Raw genomic sequence first — 15,889 nt, 5'->3', positions numbered from 1 at the left:
GTAAAATGAGGAGGTTGGTCTCCAGGACTTATCAGCTCCCTTCCAGTGCTCAATCTGTGATCCTATATGAAGTTACTATTTGGAATTTCAGACCATGAAACTCTCCTGAAAGAATTAAAAAGGCGTTAGGCTAGGAGCCAAGATGGTGGCAGGAGAAGAGCCTCTCTTAGGTGCTTTCTCCAAAATATTTCAAAAATCTTAAAATTATGACTCTAACTAAATTTTTGAGAGACAGAACCCACAGAAAGATACAGCATGGCAATTCTCCAGCCCAAGGTAACCTGGAAAATAGTGGGAGGACTCTGTTCCATGGGGTTGGAGGGGCAGCACTGCACCTGAGTGAAGGGACTTCAGCCTCCCAGGAATAGCTCCAGGGAGCCTGGGAGTACTGGCTCCCAGCAGCAAAAGCAGTTTCCTGATCTGCACCCCAGGGAGCAACAAGCACAACTTGGAAGATCAGCAGGGAGATCTCTGCCAGAGCAAGTGCAAAGCCCAAACCCTCGACGTGGCCATGGTACTCAATGCAGCCTAGATTCCAGAAAATGGCCACTCAGCAGGAGCCTCCAGGCAGCTGCATCCTGAGTGCCCAGCCCACTGAAGATAAGGGAGTGGAGGGAGACTGCTGAGGTCTGTCCTCTATCCCTGGAACAGGACTCTGGGGATTTGACCACATTCAGACCCTAGTTGCAGTCTAGGCCCCCCATAAAGCAGGCCGCCCCACACACACACAGCCTCTGGGGCAGAGGGGTAAGCATGTGGTCATTCCCAGACCAGAAGAGCAGTCAGAGTCTCATACACTGAGGTTCTTGGGGGGGGTGTCCCCAAAATGCTCAAAAGCTCAGGAAGCACCCCAAAACCAGGCACAGGCTGGGAAAATGAGTAAACATGAAAAAAGGGAACTTGACCATACTTTGGTCTCATGGAAGACCAAACCACACAATCAGGAGATAAGAAAGTCCAGGCTTCTGCATGTAAAGACTCCCAAGAAATATAGCAGTCAGGCTCAGTTTATGACAGAGCTGAAAAAAAGATTTTGAAAAATCAAGTAAGGGAGGGATAGAAGAAAAATTGGGAAAAGAAATGAGAGAGATGTAGGAAAAACATGAAAACAAAGTCAGCAGTTTAGTAAAGGAGATCTAAAAAAATGCTGAAGAAAATAACATGTTAAAAACCACATAGGTCAAATGGATAAAACACTTCAAAAAGTTATTGAGGAGAAGAATGCTTTAAAAAGCAGAATTGGCGAGATGGAAAAGGAGATAAGAAAGCTCTCTGAGGAAAACAAATCCTTCAGATGTAGAATGGAGCTAAAGGAAGCAGATGATTTTTCAAGAACTCAAGACACAATAATTCAACACCAAAAGAAAGAAAAATTAGAAGACAATGAAATATCTCATTGAAAAAACAAATGATCTGGAAAACAGATTCAGGAAAGATAATTTAAAAATTATTGGGATACCTAAAAGTCATGATCAGGAAAAGAGCCTTGACCTCATTTTTAAAGAATTTCTACAGGAAAATTGCCCTGATATCATAGAAGCAGAGGGCAAAATAGACATTGAGAGAATCCACTGATCTCCCCCAGAAAGAGATCCCAAAACAATAAACAATCCCCAGGAATATTACAGCCAAGTTCCAGAACTCCCAAGTCAAAGAGAAAATATTACAAGCAGCCAGAAGGACACAATTCAAATATCATGGAGCTGCAGTCAAGATCACCCAGGACTTAGCAGCAACTACATTAAAAGCTCTTAGGGCTTGGAATATAATATACCAGAAGGCAAAAGAGCTTAGAATGCAATTGAGAATCAACTACCCAGCAAAACTGAATGCCCTCTTCCAAGGAAAAAGATGGACTTTCAATGAACCAGGGGAATTTCAAATGTTCCTGTCGGAATGGCCAGAGCTGAACAGAAGGTTTGATCTTCAGGTACAGGACTTAGGTGAAGCACAGAGAGTGGAGGAGAGGGGGAAAATTTGAGGGACTTGATGATGAACTGCATGTATTCCTGTATAGAAAAATGACACTGATAATACTCATGAACCTTCTCACTTAATAGAGCAGGTAGGAGCTTTTATAGATGAGGCACAGGAGAGAGCTGAATTTGAAGATATTGTAAAAATGGAGTCAATGGGTGAAAGAGAAATGTATTAAGAGAAAGGAGAGGTAGAATAGGCTAAGATACTTCATGTAGTTTTTGCAATGGTATGGAAAAGGGGAAGGCAAGGGGGAATGAGGGAAACCTTCATTTTCATTGGAAATGGCTCAGAGAGGAAACGGTATACACACTCAATAGGGTGTAGACATCTAGAAGAAAAGGGAGAGGAGGGGAAATGTGGATGATAGAGGAGAGGGTAGATCATAGGAGAGGATGGTCAGATATAACACATTTTCCTTTTTTCCTTTATGCAAGGTGGTGGGCTTGAGTGGCCTGTTGGGGACCACGGGGTTGGGTGGTTTCTTGGTCTCTGGGGTGGGATATGGGTTTGGGTCCTCTTGGCCCCAGGGCCAGTGCTCTGTCCACTGTGCCACTCGGCTGCTGTACAGCACATTTTTGAAGAGGGACAGAGTGAAAGGAGAAAAAAATATAATGGATGGTAGTGGGGAGGAATGGATGGAGGGAATTAGAAGCAGCAACAGCAACTGCAGAAAAATATGGAAGTTACTTCTATGATGGACTTAAGATAAAGAAAGCTGATGGTATCAGAACACAGACTGAAACACACTTTTTTCCTCTTCCTTTTATTTTATTTCTCATGAGGTTTTATATTTTTGTGGGCGGAGAGAGTATTATGTTTATTCTTAAATAAGAATATTTTAGTAATGTGTAAATAAAGAAAAATAAAAAATATTTTAAGATAAAAAAGGGTTTAAGCTATATAAAAGTTCTTTCTTATATAAGTCCTTCAAGTCAACAAATGTTTATTAATATTACATCCCAGGCCCTATATACTGGGGACATAGAGAGATGCCAGGGCTTTCCTCCATTCCTATGGAGCTCATAGTCTGGTTCATTTTCACACATAAAGAAATTTTCTTTAGAAGGATGATCTTTTCTACTGATATAATGTTAAAAAGGACACAAAGGTGTCTTAGTCATATGAGATGAGGAGAAGATAGTTATTGACAAATGTCCAGTTTTTCTATTGATATGAGACCTAGTTCTTAGATGAGAAAGTTTGCATGGGGCAAAACCCATAAGGGAGAGTGGGATTCTAATGAAAATATCTACATGTTTTGATGATACAAGGTGTCATTCAAGGAGATGTCAAAGGATTGTCTCACCTCAAGAGTGCCCAAGTGAGATAACGTCACTTCAATTTGTAGGGGACCCAGGTAGCCTGGTTTCATGATTTCTTCTCTTATGCATTCAGCAGCACATGAGGAGTAAAGGCCACTTGGAAGTCATCCAAGGAGTGATGGAAGTCATCCAAAACTAATCTTTGCATAAATCATCAGCCTGAGACACTTTCCTTATCTCTGTAACTCAATCTCTGTCTCATTCTTGGAGAATCATTGCCCAGGTTGATGTTGATCACCACCTCAGTTTAGGGACTTGGGGGGTAGATTCCTAGGTATCCCATGTAGGAGAACCTTCAGGAACCTAGAAGAAATCCTCTGTGATCTTCAGAGTTGCATCTTGTCAGATTCCATCTCGGTTAGAACATGACAAAGGGGATTACTTGGGTCTTGACAAGTGATGCTTTTTGTCCTTCACTCTTGAAGAGTGACTTCAGAGAGGTGAAGTCATGACAAGCACGTGACTTGGATTGGAATGAGGAGGGCTGGGCTAAGTCACTAGCCTCACTTTCTCCCCCAGATCCATTTCTGTCCAGTGACCAGATAAGAGTTAGGACAACTGGAGACGACCCTGATGTGAAACAGTCAGGGCTAAGTACTTGCCCAAGGTCACACAGCTAGTGAGTGTCAAATGTCTCAGGTAGATTTGAACTCCTGTCTTCCCGATTCCAAGACTAGTGCTCTACTCACTCTGCCACCTACCTGCCCGCAAGTAGCCTACTGATAAATGATCAATGCACTGGAAGCTTGATTGCATATATTACTCTGTTGTTGTTGTTAATAATGTTTATGTTTTTAAAACCACTTTTGTAAGAATAGAATTTCTTCAAGTTACAAGTTTCTGGCAAAGCAGCTACACTCTTCACTAAAAGTCTATTGAATGACAAATCTGCATTGCCAAATAATTCCTTTGAAAAGCTACCAGGGAGACAAGTAGGAACAAAAGTGGGAAATGAGGAGGGTCTGTGCATGTTGGCAACAATGTTCATGTGAATAAAGAACCTTCCTGGAAATTTGGAAACTTTTGGATGTGAAGAAGAAAGAACATGCTGCACTTGAAGCAGACTATGATGTCATCACTGCATGATGCCAAATGAGGGGGTCCAGCCTCCGCGGGGTCCTTGGAACCTGACAGGAGGGATAGAGTTGGCGAAATGGGTTGAGTCAACAAGTGGGCAAAGGGAGGAGCAGGTTGACGGACTGTCAGCTGCTTAGATTTATTTTTATAGTCTCAAAAATCATATGAAACAAGCAAACTAAAATCATTTCCTTGGTTACAAGAGTGTCCAATTTTCATCATTAATCACATAGTTCATATGGTTACAAGTTAGATCATGTAGTGGTTACAAGTGTGATTATCAATCATGTAATTAATTTTCTTGTCCCTGCTCAGACCGTGATGATCTCAACCTGCCTGTTGCCTAGTTTGCTGCTGCATAGGAAAGTTCTTGATTAAACAGAACTTTCCTGATAATAATCTTTGATATAATTTGTTTAATGGAATGCTTCTATGTTTTTGTACCGCACATGTAATGTTTTCGATACGCTCCCTTGACAACCTATAGTGAGGGTAGTGATGTTTGTCCACCTGTCCGTTGACTCCTTCAATAACTAATTTTCTTTTCAGCCCTTGTTGGTAGACACTACAGTTTCTATGACTTTTTATTCTTTCCCAATAAAGTAAGGCTGTTAGAGCTCACATATTGGTCACCTATACTGACTATTCTCTCACCATCTTTATCATATATTTCTGTGTATGATAAGGGGGGGAGGCAAAACTGTTAATTGCCCTGGAATTCTATCTGACCTATCTTGTATCTGCTTTCCCTGTATATATTCTGGCATCTCCTTGTTGGCGTTTTCCAGATATTTCATAATGTTGAAGCCTTTTGTATGCCTCAGGGAGAGGGAGTCCTGTTAAATTTGCACAGAGTTCACAATCTGTTTTATTCAAGGAATTTCTCTGAAATCCTTCCTTTATAGTCATTCCACTATTAGGATGAGTCAGTACTGTAATTAATAACAGACCTATATATATGGGTATACATGGAATCCCTATATATATTGAAGAAGGAAATGTTGTTCCATCAGGCAGTGTGACTGCCCTGAGTCTTTTTTTGCCGCGACTGTGTCAAATAGCTTAAAGACCCTGGCTCCCAACAGCCAAAACCATCATAAGCCTGATTGTGATGGTTTGGAATCACTGCAGAAGTCATCCTATTATGGTAGACACATGAGCATAGGCCACTTAGGGTGCCACTGACAATATCTAGCACAAACCCCTTGGATCACTGTCTGGACCCTCTAAGGACTTTGTAAACCCCTAAATGGCAAGGGCTGCAAAAGGATTTAAGAGGGAAGCATGCTGTCCATTTCCTTAGAAAAGGATGATGGTCTCAGATTACTTCATTAGACACTTTTTCAGTCATGGAGGAATACCAGGCATTTTTTAAAAGTTCTATTTATTACAAGAAATTTATTTTTGCTTTAGTGACCCTCAGAGACATGTAAAGATAAATTTTTGTAAAGAAATAAATAATGGTTACCCCCCCCCAAAAAAAGTAATGAGTCAGAAAAAAATCTTTTTCCTCAGGTAAATAAATATTCATCATCATAGATCACAGATGCTTTGTCAGAACAAAGATAGAAATTGATCACCAGAGAAATCAGATCATACTTACACCTAAGCTACATTCTAAAATAATCAGAATCTTTGGTTTGTGCATCAATTGGATTAGTGTTTATGAAGAAATGATTAAAAGTGCAGACAGTGAAAGTAAGTATGAAGCATCAAAATTCAAAGTGGAAACAATTTGGTACATGAACAAAATATGCCCAGACACAAGGTTCTAATTTCAGTTGCTTGGGTCAAGCCACTCTGAACCATTTCTGAACTCATGACCTGAGTTGTGAATGTAATGAGAATTCCAGCCCTGCCTGTATCAAAGGTTTGTTGTGAGCATCCAGTGTGATTGTGTATGGAGCTCTTTGTAAATGAAATCATCCTTTGGTTTGGGCTAATGACAGTTTCAGAGGATTGAGACTGCCCATTTAATTTTGAATACTTTTCTCTTTGCCTTGGGAAACACAAAGTAAACTCACAAGCCAAAATTCATGAATGATTGTGCCTATGACTGCACTGGGAGAGAAATCAATTCTGTATTTAAGAGAATTAACAGAGGGGAGAAACTTTGTGAATGTAATTGGTGTTCAAAGATTTTTACAAAGAAGAGAGCTCTTGCTCATCATCAGAGGATCCACACCAGGAGAAAAACTTATGAATATAATCAATGTGAAAAGACTTAAACACAACTTCAGTCTTGCTGAACATCAGAAAATGCACAGTAGAGAGAAAACTTACAAATGTAATCAGTTGAGAAAGACTTTTACAAATAAAAGCCATCTTGATCTTCACCAGAGGATCCACATTGGAGAGAAAATTTATGAATATAAGCATTGTGAAAAGACTTTCATGGAACACCCCAGTCTTGCTAAACACCAGAAAATCCATAGTGGAGAGAAGCCTTATGAATGTAATCAATGTGGAAAGACTTTCACAAATAAGAATCATCTTGTTCGTCATCAGAGGATCCACACTGGAGAGAAACCTTATGAATGTAATCTGTGTGGAAAGACATTCACAGCAAGTTCCAGTCTTGCTGATCATCAAAAAATCCACACTGGGGAAACACTTTGTGAATGTAATCAATGTGGAAAGACTTTTAGACACAACAGCAGTCTTGCTATACATCAGAGGATTCACACTGGGGAAGAAACCTTATAAATATAATCAGTATTGAAAGACTTTTCCAAATAAGAGACAACTTGTTGAACATCAGAGAATACACGCTGGGGAGAAACATCTGGAATGGTATCAGTATAGAAAGGCTTTCACAGCACTCTCCAGTCTTGCTAGACATCAGTGGATGCATCCAAGGAGAAACCAGTGAATGTTGTCATAAACAAAATATATTGGGGAAAGAAAGCTTCAGGACTCCCTGAGAAGATCAAAAGAAATGCACAGTTTACCCAAGAACAAACACCTTGAGGATTCCAGAAAAATGAATTTGGGAGGATTTGTGAGTTATCCCCTTTTCCATATATGCACTCTAAACTTGAGGTTACTTTTCTTTGGACTACATGTGTGTGGACTTGTAGAGAATATCTCAGACTTTTATGTGTATTTTGGACCACACTGGCTGATAATCATAGCAGAGGCACTACAATAAAGGCAAATAAACTCTTGCATTCGAAAATACCCTGCCTCCTTCTTGAGGAACCTGAGAGCAGAAAGAGCATATAACTTCTGGAGTCCCAATCTGCCCCTACTGGGTAAATGAGTCTATGCTATAAAGAGCTTTGATTCAGGTTATATAAAGCTTCAAATATCAAAGAGAGGGGTTGGATTTTGTATCCTTAGAGGGCTTAAGGAGACATTCTTGACCAAGGACTCTAGAAATATGATACTGCTGTGTGGAGGATAGATTGGTCAAGAAAACCAATGGATCAGAAAACTAATCAGGAGATTATTGAAATAATTATTGAAATTGTGCAGCTGGGAATTAAAGCATACATACATTATGATGGAGGCTCTGGGAGAACAGAAACCATGAAGCAGGGAAGAGATACTGTTAAAATTGATAATTCCTGAAAACTGAATAGATTGGGGGAAGAATATGTCTCCTTAGGTAATATAGCCTATAATGGACAGGCTCACCTATTTGTTACAGCAACCACTATTTTGTGGTCATCTCAGGATGACAAGGTAGCAGTTGCAGTTATCTAAAATCAATGTTCTCTGACCCAGCATGAGGTCAAGGCAAGGACTATATCCTCCAAGCTCTAATGATATAGAGCATCACCTCTATCTTATCAGGTGCTGCCAACATGACAGACTAATCTCGGTTCTTACCTTGTTTTGTGTTTTTAACATATTTTCTCCTGTAAAGTGGGCATCTGTTCCTGATGACCTCAGATTTTTTTCAATTTGGAATCGACCTCACTATTATATGATCCATTTTTCTATTTTTATTATTTCTAATTCTATTATTTAGTCCAGGGCATATGTTTTCTTGTTTACCGGACCTGTGACTTTAGTAGCATAGGTGACTTCAATGGAGAAAGCCCTCTCTCTTGGAGATCAACTGGTCTACAGCTGATCTTAGAGAATGGCCAATGGCTCCATAGACTTGCCCATGGTCCAGCACTTGATATGCCAGAGGCATATATCAACCCCAGGTTTCCCCAAAGCCAAGAGTGGCTTTGTGTCTGTCTGATACTCTTTAATACTATATTTCTGATCAAATATTATTTTATCAGTCCTCTCTTTGAGGTTTGTAAGTCTGAATGTTAGCCTCTGCCCTCCACAAGGTCTGTGTCTCTGGTTATAAATCTGAAGGCAGCTCAGTCTGGGTGAAATAGCCTAGCCTCCCTCTAACTGCATCTACCAGTTTGACTTTCACAGTTGTGTCAACAATCACAGTAAAGACCATCCTGAGAAGGAAGGAAACTAGTCTGGTTATCTCTATGAGAGACTGAATAAATCCTTATACTTGTGACATTTCAGAAAGGGAGAAATCCCAATGTTTTATGTCTATATTATATCTGATAACATAAAATATCAAGTCAGAAGAGACGGGAGTTCCTGGAGCTAACTGGATCTTTGACAGTTCTGACATAGAACAGATCTTATGGATGGATTAGAAAATCATACTAATAATCAGAAAGAAATCAATGACACCTCTATATACTAATGTGTGATCTGATTGATTGACTGCCAAAATTTTACAATCCTTTGTGAAATTTCTATAAATAGTTTCCTCATTAAGCTCTTGGTTGGCATTGTTAATGATACCATCCACTCATGGGTTCAGTAAGATCTTAGAGAATAAAACTTCATGGATAAAACTAACTTTGTCATTTCATTTTAGCCTAAAGAAAATTCTGGTTAACAGTGGTAACAATATACTTGTTAGTTAGGCTCCTATTTATGGTGGCTTCCTCTGCCCTGACACATTTTTATTTTTGTGAGTCTACTTGAGTACGTTGAATTCTCTGGCAAAAAAAAAAAGGTAATTTTCAAATGAGACATTACATTTTATGTTTCTTCAGCAGTACTGCAAAAAAAAAATTCATCAAGTGGGCAATCTTCCTAAAGCGTTGGTATCAGCATTACCATTATCAATGGACATATGATATTCATCCTCATATCCACTGGCAGCAGATTCAAGGCCTGTTTAGGCATATGCAGGCAAATTGATGTGTCAAAGTTGAGTGGGGGGTCAAGCTGAGTTCCTGGGCCTCATACTGGAACCCAAACTGAATTTGAACCAGTTGTTCAGAAATAGAAAATCTAAGAACATTTTTGAAAGAATTTTAACACTAGAGTGATGATTTTAAAAGCTAATATTTTGTGACATATGTAAATGATATACTTAAATGCAACAATCATGCAAAAATGTGTCTAATTCTCTTTATATTTAGTATCTGGGAGTACTTATGGACCCAGATGTTACCTGAATACCCTACAGGAGGAATAATGAATTTAAACAAAAGGTGGTAATTTGATATCAAAATGTTATTTTCCTCCTGATGTTATGTGGAATCACTTTCCATCTTGGGATTTGTGGGACAAGAGCAATATATGTTGAAGCCAGAATTATGGTTTGCAACATTGCTTGCATGGTGATAGAATTGAGGATGGGGGCTGGGGGTGGGAAGCTACTTGTTTCTTAGACTTAACTTTAAAAGGAAGACTATATAGTTATATGCATTTTCTTCTGGCCTGTGACCCTAAGCCTTTCTGATACCCTAATGGCCCAGTGAGATCATTAGTTGAGGCATGCCTTCCAGAAAAGCAAATACCTACCCATCTATACTTATCCTACGTAGCTTGTAAATTCACCAATGTTGAAGCATTGAGTAAATAAGATGGTGGCAACATAGCAACCACTGGCAGGACTCCAAATTCAGTAAATCTAGGAGCCTTTTAGGAATGAATTGTTTAACCAAATAAAACAGGCTAATTTTTAAGCTGATAATTTTGTATGACCCCCAAATGATGTCAGAAATAAATTAATGACCCTTGGCAGAAAAAAAGGACACCCCACCCCTGTTTTGGTAGATGGAGATAAGAATCTAGGCATGGTATTTAATTTCTAATAAAAATTCTGTTAGCATCCTTATTTCCTAATTGCTATGGTTTAAGTTATGGGCTTTTTTATATTATAAAGCCTAATTAAAAACAAAACACCAAGCAACAGCTTTGTTGGATGTAAAGCACTGGTGCCATTAACTTCCACATTCAGAAGGCTCTTCACCCTTGTGCACACTGTGTATGTTGGTTGTAACTCAAATCAGTTTATCCTTTTGTATTAACTATTTCACCAACTGTTATAAGGTCAAATCTTTGTATGAGAGGAAACAATTCAAATTCTATTTTTCTACTGTCATTTGTAATGCTGGTGTCAGCATTTGTCATTAAAAATTAATTACCTTAAAAAATTAATGTTTTAAAAAAGAACACTAAAAAAATTGATTACCTTAAAAAAATTACAGGATAGGGAAACCTCATCTAACATTTCAGGTTGTCACCTTCTCTACAACTTCAAGTTTCTTAGGTTATTGAGAGCTTCAGTGACTTGCCCAAGGTCATACAGCTAAAATGTGTGACAGGCAGAAGTCAAATTTTGTTTTTTCTCTGGGTTCTAAGGTCAGCTTTGGTGCAATGGAGAAATCTCTGGTCTGGGAGTCAGAAACAGTTTTATTCAAATTCATCTTCAGACACTTACTAGTTACATGGCCCTGGCCAAGTTAGTTGACTTTGTTGCCTCAGTTTCATCATCTATAAAATGGAGATAACAGCTTCTTTTTCCCAGAGTTGTAATTCACTTTACAAACTCTGAAGTTATAGCTAGGTGCAAGTTGCTGCTCTAGTGGCATGCATGGAATGCCTTTCCAACATTATTAATATTATTCACTAACAACATTTTCCTTGAAACCCAATTCATAAGAATGAGTAGAAGTCGTAAGGAATTGTAGGCAAACAATCTGAGCTATTTCATTGATAAAGACATCTCTCCCTAGTCAAGTGAGAGAACCTGGCACCAACCACTGAGGGGGATGGGCATGGGATGCTACCAACCAGCTGCTTTGGTATGTTAGAAGAGAAGAATAAATGGTTGACTTTTCTCCATAATACCCTCAGATGTTGAGTAACAGCTACTACATTCTCACAAAGCAAAAGAAAATATCACGCATTTATATATTATTTTAGGATTTGCAGGGTGTTTTGCAAATATTTCATTTTACCCTTTACATTGCAAAACAGATGCTATTATTGTCCACATTTTACAGATGAGGAAACTGAGATAGACAGTGTTTAAGTTACTTGTCCAGGTTCTGACTTTTAATGTCTGAGATACTATTTGAACTCAGCTCTTACTCACTTCAGGACCAGTGATAATTATAAATACTTGTGTTTGGGTTAAACTACTAAGTCAATTTAGCAAGAGAGAATGGGAATTGGACTCAATCACTCCTTAGAATCAACTGCCAGAGGGGCAGCTAGGTGGCGCAGTGGATAGAGCACCTGGAGTCAGGAGTCCTTGGGTTCAAATCTGGTCTCAGACACTTAATAATGATCTAGCTGTGTGACCTTGGGCAAGCCACTTAACCCTACTGCTTTGCAAAAACCTAAAAAAAAAAAAAAAAGACTCACCTGCCAGAATGGAAGAAGTTTAACCTGAGCAACAACTTTACTTAAACTTAAGGAAGCAAACAAGTTCTCAGATTCTTGAAGGGTGTTTTCATCTGGAAAGAGATTAAGTTCTTCTTATCCCCAGGAAGCGATACAAGGATAAACAGTCACATGCTATAGTGTGACAGCAAGAGAGATCTGAACTGGGAAGGGGTAGAGCCAAAAGCATTCATCACAATCTCATCTGTATAAAGTAGAATGCATCATTGGAGCAATCAGTAGGGTTTCCTCTCCTAGAAGTCTCCAAGCAGAGCTTGGTTAGTTTTTTTTAGGTACATTAAGGAATGTATAGGACCAGACTCCTTCTTAGGTCTCTTCAACTATATTCTGTGATATATTGCCATGCAGAACAATAAATCTGAGAAATGTCCTCCCGAGTTCAATCACAGATGTCATTTGCAAAGACCTCTATAGACCTCCACTTACCCTTCATTCTGGGCAATGAATTCTTGGAATGATATTCTCAATGGAAAACTCTGATAGATTAATCTTTAGAAAATATGGTATCAGAAACTTTATAACCCTGGGGTTGAAGATCAGTCACATCCAATCAGAAGCTTATTAATTGATTATATTGGCCAGCCTCTCTCTCTCTCTTTTTTTTAAGATTGTTGCAAGGCAATTGGGGTTAAGTGGCTTGCCCAAGGCCACACAGCTAGGTCATTATTAAGTGTCTGAGGGCAGATTTGAACTCAGGTCCTCCTGACTCCAAGGCTGGTGCTCTATCCATGGCACCACCTAGCTGCCCCTGATTATATTGGCCAGGCTCTCAACTGAGCACTAGAGATTCAGAGAAAGGCTGCATAAATGCCTTCCCCGGAGAGCAGAATAGTACCTTAGAACTTGGGAGTCACTGATGATCAACACAAATGGGCTAAAAGTTGGGAAACAAGCAGACAGGAAGGTAGAACTGTGCACCAACCAGGGTTCTGGCCTTCTGAAATGGATATATGCTGCCAAGATAGAATTGAGTGAATAAAAGACTACAAAGGTGCTCACCAGGAGCAAAATAGATTGGGAGGCTCTCATCTCAGGGGAGGATCTGGTGGAAAGGTTGGTCGTGTGACTATGCCGGATTTGCTTGTGGTGTTTGTAAAGAAGCAACACCATGTAGCTACTGGTAAAGACCATCAGACCCACACACACAACGTCAGGGACGGAAACCATAGCTACAAATAGGGAAGCAGTAACCTCTGTAGTCACTGAAGTAGAACAATATCCATAAGGCAGGAAGTTTGAAGTATTTCTAGACGTTCTCGGTCCTTCAATTTTCTTAAGAACAAGAATATTTAGTAGCAGATGGAAGATCCAGCAGAGGGAACAGGTGGAGGTGAGGAACTCTGGGGTTCTCTCTTTAAGTTTTGCCCACTTGGAGCTGCTGGGACTGATAGTGATGGCTTGAATGCTACTCAGGAGGCAGGTCATGTTTAAGGAAAGACCACGGGACACCCTATGAAGGTAAAAGAAAAATTTACAGCCATGAACATTCAAGAAATTCTTTAGGTTCCCAACTGCTATTGTCTGTGGGATGTTCTTGGAGAGAATCATTAAGCAGTTAATCCAGGACAGCTGGATGAGAATCATATCTATGACCCTCATTCTTTGTCCACTGAAGATCATGATGGTGAAGAGACAAATTAGGAAAGAGTTCCCCAAAACTCCAGTTGCAATCTGAGTGCCAAAAACAACCATCAGAATAACTTTATAGGAACTCATATTCTTAATTTCTTGGGAGATGATTTGCATTCAGAGCCTGTAGCACCTGAAAATTGTTGCTTGTGTGTGTGTTTGTATGTGTAAAGAAATCAAGGTTAAGTGACTTGCTCAGGTGTCAAATATCTGAGGCTGAATTTGAACTCAGGTCCTCTTGACTGCCCTGTCCTTCATTTTCAAAGAAGACAATAACAACATGATGTAGGGATCAGGGTGCAGTGTGCTCACCAGTGACTGATCAGTCCAATAGAAGTTCAGAAGTCACTACCACCATGGTCCATTAGAACATTTAGTGTGGAGAGGACTCCAGATTGGCTCCTATAATTTGGCTTTGCTCATGGAAAAACAGCATCTTCTTTGAAGTGGGCATGCCATGCTGGCTGGTCCTGTGCCAGTGTTTCCTATTTCTCCCAATCAATACTGAAGTTCTTCAGAGATGCCTTGAAATTCCTTAAACCACTTCTTCTGACCACCATGAATGCTAACCTGAATAGAGATACAATGAATTCATGATATTCCTGCACATTTTCTACTCATTCACATATATATATATATATAATATAATATATACATATATATATTATATATATATATATATATATATATATATATATATATATATATATATTGCAAGGCAATGGGGTTAAGTGGCTTGCCCAAGGCCACACAGCTAGGTCATTATTAAGTGTCTGAGGGCAGATTTGAACTCAGGTCCTCCTGACTCCAAGGCTGGTGCTCTATCCATGGCACCACCTAGCTGCCCCTGATTATATTGGCCAGGCTCTCAACTGAGCACTAGAGATTCAGAGAAAGGCTGCATAAATGCCTTCCCCGGAGAGCAGAATAGTACCTTAGAACTTGGGAGTCACTGATGATCAACACAAATGGGCTAAAAGTTGGGAAACAAGCAGACAGGAAGGTAGAACTGTGCACCAACCAGGGTTCTGGCCTTCTGAAATGGATATATGCTGCCAAGATAGAATTGAGTGAATAAAAGACTACAAAGGTGCTCACCAGGAGCAAAATAGATTGGGAGGCTCTCATCTCAGGGGAGGATCTGGTGGAAAGGTTGGTCATGTGACTATGCCGGATTTGCTTGTGGTGTTTGTAAAGAAGCAACACCATGTAGCTACTGGTAAAGACCATCAGACCCACACACACAACGTCAGGGACGGAAACCATAGCTACAAATAGGGAAGCAGTAACCTCTGTAGTCACCGAAGTAGAACAATATCCATAAGGCAGGAAGTTTGAAGTATTTCTAGACGTTCTCGGTCCTTTAATTTTCTTAAGAACAAGAATATTTAGTAGCAGATGGAAGATCCAGCAGAGGGAACAGGTGGAGGTGAGGAACTCTGGGGTTCTCTCTTTAAGTTTTGCCCACTTGGAGCTGCTGGGACTGATAGTGATGGCTTGAATGCTACTCAGGAGGCAGGTCATGTTTAAGGAAAGACCACGGGACACCCTATGAAGGTAAAAGAAAAATTTACAGCCATGAACATTCAAGAAATTCTTTAGGTTCCCAACTGCTATTGTCTGTGGGATGTTCTTGGAGAGAATCATTAAGCAGTTAATCCAGGACAGCTGGATGAGAATCATATCTATGACCCTCATTCTTTGTCCACTGAAGATCATGATGGTGAAGAGACAAATTAGGAAAGAGTTCCCCAAAACTCCAGTTGCAATCTGGGTGCCAAAAACAACCATCAGAATAACTTTATAGGAACTCATATTCTTAATTTCTTGGGAGATGATTTGCATTCAGAGCCTGTAGCACCTGAAAATTGTTGCTTGTGTGTGTGTTTGTATGTGTAAAGAAATCAAGGTTAAGTGACTTGCTCAGGTGTCAAATATCTGAGGCTGAATTTGAACTCAGGTCCTCTTGACTGCCCTGTCCTTCATTTTCAAAGAAGACAATAACAACATGATGTAGGGATCAGGGTGCAGTGTGCTCACCAGTGACTGATCAGTCCAATAGAAGTTCAGAAGTCACTACCACCATGGTCCATTAGAACATTTAGTGTGGAGAGGACTCCAGATTGGCTCCTATAATTTGGCTTTGCTCATGGAAAAACAGCATCTTCTTTGAAGTGGGCATGCCATGCTGGCTGGTCCTG

General features: G+C 39.8%; 2 protein-coding genes across 2 annotated transcripts; both read right to left on the bottom strand.

Moving 5' to 3' along the window:
* Nucleotides 1-12,839: 12,839 nt before the first annotated feature.
* Nucleotides 12,840-13,775, bottom strand: LOC141510152 (vomeronasal type-1 receptor 1-like). Its single transcript, XM_074220168.1, has one exon. The coding sequence runs from the start codon at nt 13,773-13,775 to the stop codon at nt 12,840-12,842; it is 936 nt and encodes a 311-aa protein (XP_074076269.1).
* A 792-nt stretch (nt 13,776-14,567) lies between these two features.
* On the bottom strand, nt 14,568-15,503 carry LOC141510145 (vomeronasal type-1 receptor 1-like). Its single transcript, XM_074220156.1, has one exon. The coding sequence runs from the start codon at nt 15,501-15,503 to the stop codon at nt 14,568-14,570; it is 936 nt and encodes a 311-aa protein (XP_074076257.1).
* Between the last annotated feature and the right edge of the window lie 386 nt (nt 15,504-15,889).

This window comes from Macrotis lagotis, chromosome 1, assembly GCF_037893015.1.
Source record: "Macrotis lagotis isolate mMagLag1 chromosome 1, bilby.v1.9.chrom.fasta, whole genome shotgun sequence".
Taxonomy (NCBI): domain Eukaryota; kingdom Metazoa; phylum Chordata; class Mammalia; order Peramelemorphia; family Peramelidae; genus Macrotis; species Macrotis lagotis.
This window is presented reverse-complemented; position numbering and strand designations above follow the sequence as displayed.

Excerpts from the sequence above, each read along its gene's own strand:
- LOC141510145 (XM_074220156.1), bottom strand. The coding sequence starts at position 15,503 with ATGAGTTCCTATAAAGTTATTCTGATGGTTGTTTTTGGCACCCAGATT.
- LOC141510152 (XM_074220168.1), bottom strand. The coding sequence starts at position 13,775 with ATGAGTTCCTATAAAGTTATTCTGATGGTTGTTTTTGGCACTCAGATT.